This window comes from Impatiens glandulifera, chromosome 1 (genome assembly GCF_907164915.1).
Source record: "Impatiens glandulifera chromosome 1, dImpGla2.1, whole genome shotgun sequence".
NCBI lineage: Eukaryota > Viridiplantae > Streptophyta > Magnoliopsida > Ericales > Balsaminaceae > Impatiens > Impatiens glandulifera.
The window spans coordinates 132,933,751-132,946,754 of NC_061862.1; the positions used below are offsets into that span (position 1 = coordinate 132,933,751).

Consider the following 13,004-nt stretch of genomic DNA (forward strand, 5'->3'; position numbering starts at 1 on the left):
ATACTTCATAGTGCTCGGTACTGGAGCAGGATTCAAAATCAACTTGAAGAATGTTTGGGAACTGAGACATGGTTGCCTTAGTGAGAGGATGTGTTTTGTCTTGTGAATGTTTTAGTGAATGTGTGTTTTCCTTAAGTACTAGTTTAGGGACTATCCTATTGTCCAGGTATTAAATGAGATGATATGTATTAACTGCAGGATAAAAGATTTTGCATGAAATAGGCAGGTTTGCAGTCTAGGTGTCGGTCATAGGCCTGGACTGTGAAAGATATCAAAAGATCTTCACGTCTTTTTAGGCGCGACCAGTTTTTCTTTGAGAGGTAATGTTTCAGAACAGATATCCTTAAACCCTGATAATTATTCCTCTTCTGTTTGAAATCCAAATAATCTAGGATAGCCTTCTTCCGAACCGATCAGGTATCAGTTGTTCATCCCGATGCGGTTATTTGGTGCATGCACCAAGTAGCCGGTCGGTTTACTCTATCTGATAGACTGGGCGGTTCTTCCACAGACACCCTGAAGATTCGAAGTTCAACAGTTTAGGAAGAATTACCGGTTTTGTCTGTCTGAACCAGTTTCCCTTTAAGCATCCTTTGGAAGGATTTGGCTAATGTCGGTTAAGCCGAGAGTAAGCCTGAATTGAGAAAACTTAGCTTCCTGTAGAGGCTTCGTGAAGATATCGGCTACTTGTTGATCAGTCGATACGTATTTCAGCCGGATATGCTTCAGCGTGACATGCTCCCGGATGAAGTGATGTCTTATGTCGATATGCTTGGTTCTGGAGTGGAGAACCGGGTTGTAGGTGATTGCAATGGCACTTGTATTGTCACAGAAGATCGGGGACTCTTCGGCTATGACACCGAAGTCCTTCAGCTGTTGTTGGATCCAGAGGAGTTGAGAACAGCAACTTCCGGCCGCCAAGTATTCAGCTTCCGCGGTTGATGTGGCCACCGATGTCTGTTTCTTGCTGTGCCATGACACCAGCCGGTCACCTAAGAACTGACATGTTCCACTGGTACTCTTTCTGTCAATCTTACACCCTGCATAATCTGCATCTGAGTAGCTTGTTAGATTAAAAGATGAGTCCTTTGGATACCACAGACCGACATCAGGTGTGCCCTTTAGATACTTCAATATCCTCTTTGCGGCTGTGTAGTGGGATTGCTTTGGATTTGCTTGGAATCTCCCACAAACACCAACTGCAAACAGGATGTCCGGTCTACTCGCCGTCAGGTATAGAAGGGATCCGATCATTCCCCGGTATGCAATCTGATCTACCGATTGGCCCTCATCATCCCTGTCCAGTTTGATTGATGAGCTCATTGGAGTAGCTGCCGAGGAGCAGGTGTCCATCCCGAATTTCTTCAGTAGCTCCTTGGTGTACTTAGGTTGACTGATGAATGTTCCTTCTTTGAGTTGTTTGACCTGAAGACCTAGGAAGAAACTTAATTCTCCCATCATACTCATTTCAAACTTGTCAGTCATCATTTTTGAAAACTTATCACATAGCTTAGGATCGGTAGAGCCAAAAATGATATCATCTACGTAGATTTGAACAAGTAGGATATGTTCCTTCTTTTCAAATTTAAACAATGTTTTATCCACCGAACCGATGGTGAAATCATGTTGTAATAGAAATACGGTTAGTGTATCATACCAGACTCTAGGTGTTTGCTTTAGACCGTATAAAGCTTTATTTAGCCGGTATACATGGTTTGGAAATGCAGCGCTTTTGAAACCGGGTGGTTGTTCAACGTACACTTCTTCACGTAGATCACCGTTCAAAAACGCACTTTTAACATCCATTTGAAAAACTTTAAAGTTTTTGAAAGCAGCAAAAGCAAGGAAAATTCGAATGGCTTCAATCCTGGCTACAGGGGCAAATGACTCTTCAAAATCAATGCCTTCTTCCTGTTTGTAGCCTTGAGCCACTAATCTGGCTTTGTTTCTCGTGACCAAACCGTCCTCATTGAGTTTGTTTCTGAATACCCATCTTGTTCCTATGACCGATTGATCTTTCGGTTTGGGAACTAGGTACCAGACTTTACTACTCTCGAACTGGTTCAGCTCTTCTTGCATTCCTAAGATCCAATCCGGATCTGACAATGCTTCATCTATTCTTTTCGGTTCAATCTGGGATATGAAAGCGGAATTAAAATATCCTTCCAGAAGTTGACCCCTAGTTCGAACAGGTTCTGAAGGGTCACCTATAATTTGCTCAGGAGGATGTTTACTATTTCTTCTGAGATTTAGTTCAGGAGTGTCTACCAAATTACCGTTAATTTGATCAAGGCTAGACATGTCGGTAGGCTGAACGAGATTGTCAGGCCGACCGACTTCCTCGGATTGGACCGAAGTGTCAGCTTCCTGTTGTGGAACAGCTTGATCCGGCTGGGTTTCAATATTACCCATTTGGTCATGGACAAACCGCCTGAAGACCAGAGTCTCATCTTCACTATCAGAATGAATATCGTTATTTTCCAATCTGTTGTGTAGATCAAAGCATGAAGCAATGTTGCTTTCAACCGATTCATCGAAAATAACGTGAATTGTTTCCTCTATGGTTGCAGTTCTATTATTATAAACTCTATATGCTTTGCTTACTGCTGAGTATCCAAGCATGATGCCGGTATCGGTTTTTGCATCAAAAACGGTGAGTTGGGTTTTACCATTTATGTGTATATAACACTTACAACCGAAAATCCTGAGGTACTTGAGTTTAGGAACCCTGTTAAAGTAAACCTCATACGGCGTTTTGTTGTGAAATTTGTTTATTAAAGACCGGTTTTGTGTATAACATGCGGTGTTGATAGCCTCAGCCCAAAATTTCTGAGCAATGCCGGAATCGGCTATCATGGACCGTGCGGCTTCCTTGAGAGTCCGGTTTCTTCTCTCGGCCAGGCCATTTTGTTGAGGAGTCCTAGCACTAGACAACTCGTGTCTAATGCCGGATTCATCAAGATATGCAGTTAATGTACTATTGGTAAATTCGGTACCTCGATCACTTCGAATGCTATTAATGCGAGTTGATTTTTCATTTTGCAGTCGCTTAAGTAGTGTAATCAGGTTTGATACGGTTTCACGTTTAGATGGTAGGAATATTACCCATGTAAATCTAGAATAATCATCAATAACTACCATGGTGTAAAGCATACCTCCTAGGCTAATGACCTGAATCGGTCCAAATAAATCCATGTGAAGAAGATCTAAGCATCGGCTAGATTGGATATTTCCTTTACTCTTAAAAGATGACCTAGTCTGTTCACCCATTTGACATGCTGAGCAAACCTTATCTTGGTTAAATACTATGTCAGGAATACCTTCAACTAGCTTTTTACCGCGAATGTAGTTTAAGGTTTTCATGTTTAGATGGTTTAGTCTCTTGTGCCATAGTCAGGTTTGATCAGTCTTAGCTATCATGCATATAGGATATTCTACTCTAGTTTTCCAGTCTACCTTGTAAATGTTACTTATCCTATTTCCGGTTAGTAGTACGATACCTTGAGAGTTCTTAACTAAGCATGCATGTTTAAGAAATTCTATAGTGTATCCAGCATCACACATCTGACTAATGCTAAGCAGGTTAAAACGTAGGTTTTCAACTAAAAGTACATTATCAATAGTTAGGTTACCATGAACAATCTTACCCTTGCCCACAGTTTTACCTTTTGAATTGTCACCAAAAGTGATTAAAGCACTGGTTGCTGTTCTGATGTCGGTTAGCAGATTGCTGTTTCCGGTCATGTGCTTGGAGCAACCGCTGTCCAAGAACCATTCGGAGTTTCCTAGCCATTTCTTTGGATCCTGCAAAATGTACATATTTACAACTATTTGGTACCCACATTTACTTGGGTCCACATGCGATTAGTCCCTTGGGTACCCAAACCTTGATAAACCGGACGGTCTTCTTTGCTAGGGTCTTAACTGTCCTTTTGACACTCGGTCTCGTGTATCTAGGTTTTCCTTCAAATGTTCTAAATGGTGATGGTCTTTGGTTCGGTGATCTATAGTTTGACCTACGTGGTTCAGGAAAGGCTTTCTTATGTCTGAGGATTTCGGCTTTTCTTTTCACAGGGTCAAGCCATGATCCGGTTGGACCAACATAGTCGTATTTTAGCTTTTCTTCCCTATAGTATGCGGTCTCCTCTTCTTCAGCGGTCCAGGAGCTCTTAAGAAATTTTATAAAGGGAAAGTTTCATCTTGTAAGCCTTGTTTTCTCTATGGGTTTTCGATCTTTAGAGCTATTCTCTGTGTATCCCAGGCCACGCTTACAACGAGGATGCCTGTAGTGTTTATTCATGTTCTTTACTATGTCGCTAGATCTCTTATAGGCGGCCATCTTATATTGAAGTCGGGCATTTTCTTCCTCGGTTAGTTCTCTAGTTGGTTCACTAGATTGTTCGGTCTTAGGATCTAATTCGGTTTCTAAGGTGTGGGTATCATCAGGTTGTATGACCTCCGGTTCGGTTATGATGAGTACCTCTGGTTCTGTCGGAATGGGTACTATGGAATCTGTTCTGATGTTGAGGTGCTTAGGTAGCATGGTTAGTAGGTTCTTATATTCTTCTACCATGTCATTCAATGCATTATATAGCTCATCTTTAGTGAATTCCTCACAAGGAGAGTCAAATACCTGTTCCTCATTTGCCATGAGACATGTGAGTTCATCGTCGCTGTCACTGTGAGCCCATAGACTTCCTCCATCGTCGGCTATCAGTGCTTTCGGTACCTCACTTCCTTCACCGGTTTGTTGATAATTGTTTCTGTCATTTTGATAGTCCGGTTTCTAGGTATCCCTCCTCGGTTTCCTGCATTCCCACTTAAAATGTCCCAAACAGTTACAGTTATAGCATCTTACATTGGATTTGTCACCATAGTAGTTGTTTGTCGGTTGACTCCTTTTCATGAATCTCCCAAACTTCTGTGCAAGCATTGCCATGACATCCTCAGTGAACTGTTCGGCGGTTCTGATCGGTGCGGGTGCAGGAACCGGTATCGGTGCAGGTGCAGGAGCAGGTGCAACCGGTTCTGTAGATGTGATTAGTGCTCTGGTTGATGTTGAAGCCGAGACTTCCTCTTCGGTTCTAGATCTCATTTCGAACTCATATGCCTTGAGATCTTCGAATACATCGTATAGTTTCATCTTACGTAGGCTCTTTGATTCCCTCATTACCATTGTCTTTATGTCCCAGGCACTTGGAAGAGATCTCAAAGCCTTCATAACTACCTCTTTGTTCTCATACTTCTTGCCCAGAGTTGCTAGTTCATCTAACACACCAGTGAACCGGTCACTGTATTCCTTCATAGTTTCTCCTGGTTTCATTTTGATGCTTTCAAACTTCTGTGTGGCCATCATTATTTTGTTCTCCCTTGTTCTTTCATTTCCTTCGAAGATCTGGATAACCGTGTTCCATGTCTCCTTCGCGGTTTTGCAGTCTCTGATCTTGCAGTATGTGTTTCTGTCCACGCTGTTGGAGATCCGGTTTCTTGCATGGTTGTCCAGGTTGTTTCTTCTCCTATCTTCAGCCGTCCATTCCTTTATGTCTTTATCAATAAATATCGGTCCTTCGGTCAGAATGGACTCCATTTCATCATCCAATGTGACTAGGTGCAGGTGCATGCGTGCCTTCCAGTTGGCAAAGTCATCACCTTCTAGCATTGGAGGCCTATCTTGATACATGCTTGCTTAAGTATTGAAACTAACTGCTCTGATACCAATTGTTAGGATCTAGGTAGCCGCTGGAGGACCGGGGGTTGGACCGGTTAGCGGTTCTCACTCGAAGGGTGGTGGTTAATCCGGTTAAAGATTAACACCGGGGTTTCAATACTACACAACCTGTCACAAACCCTTGAACTAGGTTCAAGCGCGGAAGATGTTTGCTTTCAAGTTGAAGCGGCACGCTTGTATGATAGGCCGAAGCGGTATTGTATAATGGAGGTTTGAAGTTTGATGGGTCGGCTTCAGTAACCTGGAAGTTCGGCTTGGATAGGATTAAGTCGGTTGAAGTGGTATAAATCGGTCAAGTAATGAAACCGGGAGACAGTAAATAACAAGACAGATTTTATGGATGTTCGGAGATAAAACTCCTACGTCACCCCTTCCTCTCGAAACCGCGAGAAGGATATTCACTAAGGAATACAAGTACAAACCGATCGAGACTTATTTCCTGCTCGATAACACTCTTACAATTTACACCGAAATTATAAAACACACTTTAACTTTTAACACTTAGGCTTTCTAAAACAACACAATCTTATCACTTGTAGTAAATGCTCTTAGCGCTCGTTAACTCAAAATGTATGTCTCTAGTTGTCCCGCATTTACTCTTCTTCAACTGCCCCTTTTTATAGGTGAAATATGCCAACGGTCATATTTCACTGCCTTGAGTCTAATTGGCTGAGCAGAGGTGCAGTGATTCAGTGTTTCAGACCTGCGGTCGTTTCCTCAGACCTGATGGTCAACCTCAGACCTGGTATTCTGTCTCAGACCTGTCGGTCTGTTCTTCCGGTTTGTAAGACAAACCTGCCGGGTTTGTCTTTTACTTGATGTAGGTACTGTCTGTTGGACAGTTGTCTGTACTTGGAAGATTTCCTTTCTGCCTTATCCCGAAGTGGAAAGATCCGGTAGTACTGTCTTCTGCAGCCTACAGTCTTTCCTCAGACTTGCATGAATATGGAAGTGTTCAGTCTGTTCCTTTAATATCGTTCTCAACAGATACCCAAATTGTCTTCTTGTACTGGTCGGCCGCTTGACTTAGCCGAGTGGCTTTTGGTATGAGTAATGTAACCGGACTTCTTCCGGCTATTTCTCTGCCTTGTGAATGATCGGCTGTTTGATGATTCCGGTTTTAAGCTTTGGCCGATCCTTTCTTTGTGCGGTCACGTTCCGAATACTCTTGGTCGGTTTGGTAGCTTGACCGGCTAGTTTTCTTAGCTGGTTCTTTTGTTTATCCGGTCCGGTTCCTTGTTCCTGCATGAAAAGTTTATTTAAGTTAGGTTTATTTGAACCGGTCTTATTTTATTTAACAAATATTATGTCAATTTTGATTTCCAATATTTACAATTTGTATTACACATTTTATGAGTAACATTATTAACAACTCACTTTATCCATTTTATATTATAACATAATTTACAACCTTATTAATATTGGTATTTTTTAAAAATTTTAAAATTTTTTATGATTATTGAAACAATATTTTGCAACTCTTTTATGAGAGAAATTCTTAAATTTTAACAATGAATTTAACAAAAAGCTTGGAAATATTGATTGCAACTTTGGCACTAAATTTGCAATATATTATACTATTTTTGTAACATGATAATTATATATTTTTAATGCATCTTAATATATATATATATATATATTGAATTGTTTTATTATATATGAGATAATGATCATATATGCATAACCTATTATATTTAAAATAAAATAAAAAACTTAAGAAATTTCACACATATATTAGCTATTCTCTCTTGTATACATATAAATAAGTTTATCTTAAACATTTAAGAAGGAAACAAATATTTGGACGGATGAAAATGAGATTTTTTTATTGGGTTTTATATTGTTTGATCTGCTATTGAGTGCCATATTCTATTAACTCGACTTATCATGACTGCTCGTAGAGGAAAAAAAGAACCCTTGAACACTTCAACGGACATGACAATTCAACCATCAATATGGCCTCACTCCACTTCAAAACTAGAATAAGGGATCTTGTCTAAGACCACATAAATGAAAGTGGAGAAGGGGTTTATTTGAGATAATAAAATGAGAAGAAACAATATGTAAAAAGAACTATTGTCCGGACATATTCCACCAAAGAAAATTACTAACTAAAAAACAAATTTGTTCAAATAAAAGTCCTTCAAACTATCAACATAAAAAACTCTAATGGCCCTAAAGACTTTGAAGAGAATAAGTAGAATATATGTTTGAAAACACCCGAAGTTCGAATGAAATCGAATTTAAACAAATTTTTTTTTATTAAATTACTAATATATATAATTAAAGTATATTTCAGCATTATTTCATATAAATTAATCAATATCGAGGTGTTTCTAGGACGATGAAAAAAAACCGAAAAATCGATAATTGAACCGAACCAATATCTTACCGGTTTTATTTTACCGATTTATTGGTTAACCAGTTCTAACGGTTTTTGTTAACCGTTTTTTACTGTTAAACGGTTCAATTTTTGGCTGAGCTATTTTTCTAACGGTTTAACCGGTAAACCGATAATAATTTAATTATATATTTATATTTTATAATTTATATTAGTTATTTTTATAAATATTAGATTATAAATAATATTTAATAATATATGTATATTAATTATTTTTAAAATTTTAAATATAATTTGTATAGAATTATTTTAAAAAACAAATGTAATTTATATAGTTATTAGTTAAAATATATTATATTATTAAAATAATACATATTCTAAATATATCTATAAAATATTATATTATAATAATATGATATATTATAACATAGGATTATAATAATATGGCACAAACAATTATTTTAAATAAAATTATTTAATAAATTTAGTATTTAATTAAAAAAATTGAATTATCAGTTTATGGTTAGTGGATTTAATAAAACCAGAACCAATAAAATCGATACTAATACTAATCGGTTAACCAGTTTGTAAAATAAGAAATAAAATCGATTTTATCCGAAATCGTTTAATCGGTTAACCGATCGGTTGAACACCCACATGTGTTTCTAAAGTAGAAGAATATTATTATTGTTTATTTATTTTATTTTTTTTAATGAATTATGTAGAACTAGTCTTACACCTCATAACAATATTATAGGAAAGAAAAATAAAAAATAAAAAAATTAAATATGAGTGAGGAATATTAAATAAAAAAATATAATAAAAATAATTTTAATATATATTATTTATTTTATTAAAATATTAATTTCATACAATATTATAATAGTTAAAGTGTTAAATAAAATTTAAGTTTTAATTTTTATTAAAAAAAAAAATATTGATTCAAAAGGTTAATTTTATAGATTTAAAAAATAAAAAACACTTTAACCTTTTAAATTCAAAAACAAAATATTGGTTCAACATTTTAACTTTTTAAATTTCAAAATTTTAACTTAATACAAATAAAAATTTTAATATCCTAAATTAAAAAAAATGATTAAACTAAAAACTTTAATTGTATTTTAAATGATAAAACAATAAGTTATTTTGTTTAAAAAAATATAAAAATAAAATAAAATTTGAAATTTAATTTTGAACTAAAAAATAAAATTAAAAATTATAAAAAATTATTAAAATTCTAATTTCAATTCTCTTTATAATTCTTAATATTACACTCTTTAACCAAACAACAGTGTAAAATAAAAAAATTGAGTCTACAAATTTTTATTTAATTTTGTTTGAAAGAAAAAACTATGAAAAAAAGTAAAAATAAAAATAATTAGGCAAAGAAACGGAACAAGGAAAGTTTCCTCTAATTGCGGTGGCCGGCCGGAGCTAGCGTGCAAACACAGTTCTTCAATGCGACCGAGAAGATGATGATCATTGACTTCATTATTCATCGAAATTAGTAGGAGTAGAGAACCAATTGAACGAAGTTACGAAGCTGAATGAATGAATAATGGGTATCGTGTTTATGATATTCTCTCTTCTCTTGTTTGTCTCTATGCCCGCTGGTTCTTTCAAAGCTGAACACATTTTGGATGATCCGAAGAGCGAGATTATAGATGTGGTAGGAGGTCCAGAAGATGTCATCTGGGTCGTTCAGCTTTCTGACCTCCATTTCAGTGTTCATAATCCCGAGCGAGCTCAAGACTTTAAGGAACTAATCGGTCCTGCTCTTTCCTTGGTTAACCCTTCATTGGTCCTTTTAACTGGAGATCTCACAGGTCACACTTTATTTACTGTCTTTATCCATCCTCACATTCTCTTTAGTGGGTTGATTGTATTTGTATATTTAGAACAATTTGTAATTTCAATTTCAATATCAGATGGGAAAAGTAAAGATATGCTGGTAATGAAACAAGATGAAACTGAATGGGTTGAATACCAGAATACGCTGAAACATGTTGTTGAAGAAAGTGGACTCAACAAGAACATTTTTTATGATTTAAGAGGAAATCATGACAGTTTTGGTATGCCTGCTGTTGGCTTTCCTTCAGATTTCTATTCAAGATATAGTGTTAATGCACAGTTGGGTAGAAGTGGCCTGGTCAATGCTTTAACTCTTCAGGTTAGTGATCAATCATTGAGCATTTTAACTGCCAGTTTTATTTGATCTGTTTTATATGATTTTGGGAAGTAATGGAGACAATGTTTATGTTCCTTTTCATTATTCATGCTTACGTTTCTCTGATCTCATTGTAAAAAAGGTTCAAAATGTTGTTTTTAAAATTTGAGAACATTATGCAGATGATGTTTCATTCTTTCTAAGTTTTGTCTCCATTGTTTGTGATGAATCAGAATGGTGCGAGGAAAGTTTTATTTCTTGGATTAGATACTGCATCGAAAGTCGAGTTGCGTGGGCCTACTAATCTCTTTGGACACCCAACTGACAGTTTATTAGCCGAAATAGATTCAAAACTCTCTCAGTGGGATACTAAATCTTCAGAACCAGTTACCAAGATTGCGTTTGGTCATTTCCCACTATCATTTTCAGCAGCATCAGAATCAGGGATCACCCTGAAGGACATTTTCCTCAACCATTCTCTATCTGCTTACTTATGTGGACATTTGCATACTAAATTTGGTAAGAATTTGAAGAGGCATCACTATTCAACTGATTCCATCTTATTTTCCCCTAAAATCCAGAACAATAATGTACTTAAAGAGAACTGTTCCTCTTCACCTGTTAAAGAATTCTGGGAATGGGAAATGGGTGATTGGAGGAAGAGTAAAGTTATGCGTATTTTGGCTGTTGACAGAGGACACGTCTCGTTTCTTGACATTGACTTCCAGTTAGGAGCTAGAAAGACCATCGTTTTTCCAACTTTTCCTCTAGATTCACGTTTCATGTCAAATGAATGTTCTCAGGACCTTTCATCCTATATGACAATAAGAGCTTTGGTTTTTTCTGTTTTCCCTATTGAATCAGTGACGGTTAGAATCCACGATTTGAGTTCAGGCAATCTTCATATTGTTTTGGAAGAATCAATGACAAATAGTGCTTCCGATTCTTCCTCAACAGGAAATCTATATATGGCTCCCTGGAATTTCAAAGCTTTTGAGGATCCATCTCCCAATAGATTTTGGTTACAAATTGAGGTCATTGACATTAATGGAGAATCAACTTTGACTGAACTTAGGCCATTTTCCATCAATGGCCTTAGCTCTAAGTTCTCATGGACTTGGAAAGAGTTCTTGGTCATGGGTTGTCAATGGGATGCTTTATATTACCCAATGCTATGGTCCTTCTATTTTGTTATTCTATCCGTTCTTATTATTCCAAAGGTGTTCCTTATGTTTTCAAAGAGGCAATACAGTTTTAAGAACTTCAAAGGTGAAAAAACCTTTTTGAACGGCATAATTTGGATTTTAAGCGAGATGTATGAGGTTCCTTTTGTATGGTCAAGTACTTTAAGCTATCTCTTCTACCTCATACTTTTCCCTTGGATTTATGGACGTGTCTTTTCAGATGAGAAGACTCGAGGATATATGACTTACAAAGGTTGGGTTCTCAAGTCAGATAATGATATCAGAAATATTACATTTGTTGGATCTCCAGATATAATAGTAGTTGTTCTTCCCCATCTATTGTTGATGGTGCTGCCTTCTATTTTGGTGAGCATAGGATTGGCTGCTGAAAGGACTGCATATCGAGAATATGTTCATTCTCAATCGGGCAAGAAAGCAGATGATAATAGAAATGGAAGCTCTAATGGTTTTGTTGGGAGTCGGTGGATTAGGAAACTTCTAGTTTTGGCTTATGCTGCAATTTGTTGGAAACATTTCAAGGTAGGAAACAAATGGATCAAGTTTTTTCTAGTTTCCATGGTTTTGTAATGACATAAATGAAATGATATTGAATAGAAAGTGACTCTATTATATCTCTAGTTAATGGTTTTTTGTTTTGTTTTTCTGTTTTGCAGAGGTGCAGAGCACTTGTGAAAGCATATGAGATGAACCCACTTATCCATTTTCCTATTTACAGTTTCTTTGTACCCATATTGTTGGCTCATGTCATTTACAAAACCATGAAGATCTCTTGAGAATTTTGTTGAATTTCGTCTAAAAACACTTACTTCTTCTTCATGGGTGAGACTCATACTACTTTAGTTAGATGAGGCCTTGTAGAAAATATGGCTTCATAGAGATTCTTGGGGGGTTTGAGATATATTTTATTATTTTCATCTCATCATCATTATCATTGATTTCTCCTATATTCCAAAGACAAGGTTGATGTATAGACATTTTAACCAATTGGCAATTGGAGTGAATAATTGGCTCTTTCTTTTTATTTTTGATAGAAGAGTTTTATTTTCTTCTACTTCTCTTTTAAAAGATTTTTCTTTAATTGTCAAGCTGCTAGACCAACTCAGTTAGCCTGTTTTACAGCAGTTTTAGAAATTGTTTTATTGCAGTAAGCCAGTAACTGAAATGAATAAATCATTGATTCTTTCGGGACTTCTTTCACGCTAAAATTTTGTTTATTAAGCTTGCTTGATTGCGTTGTAGAATCTTGAAGACTTTGCAATGAAAATTCAATTGGTTTTCCATTCGAGCGTTGTAGAATCTTGAAGACTTTGCAATGAAAATTCAATTGGTTTTCCATTGGATCGAATGGGAGTGTTTTCTAGATGTATAATTTTGATACCAAGTCAGATATTATTAAAGAAAATTTTGAAGAAAAATTAATGGCTATTAGTTTTAGTATTTTGCATGAATTAATTACAATGGTTTCTATGAAATATTATATACACAACTTTGGAAACAATACAAGTCTAAATCTCTATAAATAAACAGACTTATGTTCTAGAATTTTATATTTAGCAACATATC

General features: G+C 36.2%; 1 protein-coding gene across 1 annotated transcript; it reads left to right on the top strand.

Annotated features, from left to right (window-relative positions):
* Positions 1-9,445: 9,445 nt before the first annotated feature.
* LOC124919808 (putative metallophosphoesterase At3g03305) lies at positions 9,446-12,460 on the top strand. The gene is made up of 4 exons (XM_047460146.1): positions 9,446-9,895; positions 9,998-10,239; positions 10,470-11,960; positions 12,095-12,460. The coding sequence occupies exons 1-4, from the start codon at positions 9,628-9,630 to the stop codon at positions 12,212-12,214; spliced, it is 2,121 nt and encodes a 706-aa protein (XP_047316102.1). The 5' UTR covers positions 9,446-9,627; the 3' UTR covers positions 12,215-12,460.
* Positions 12,461-13,004: the final 544 nt, after the last annotated feature.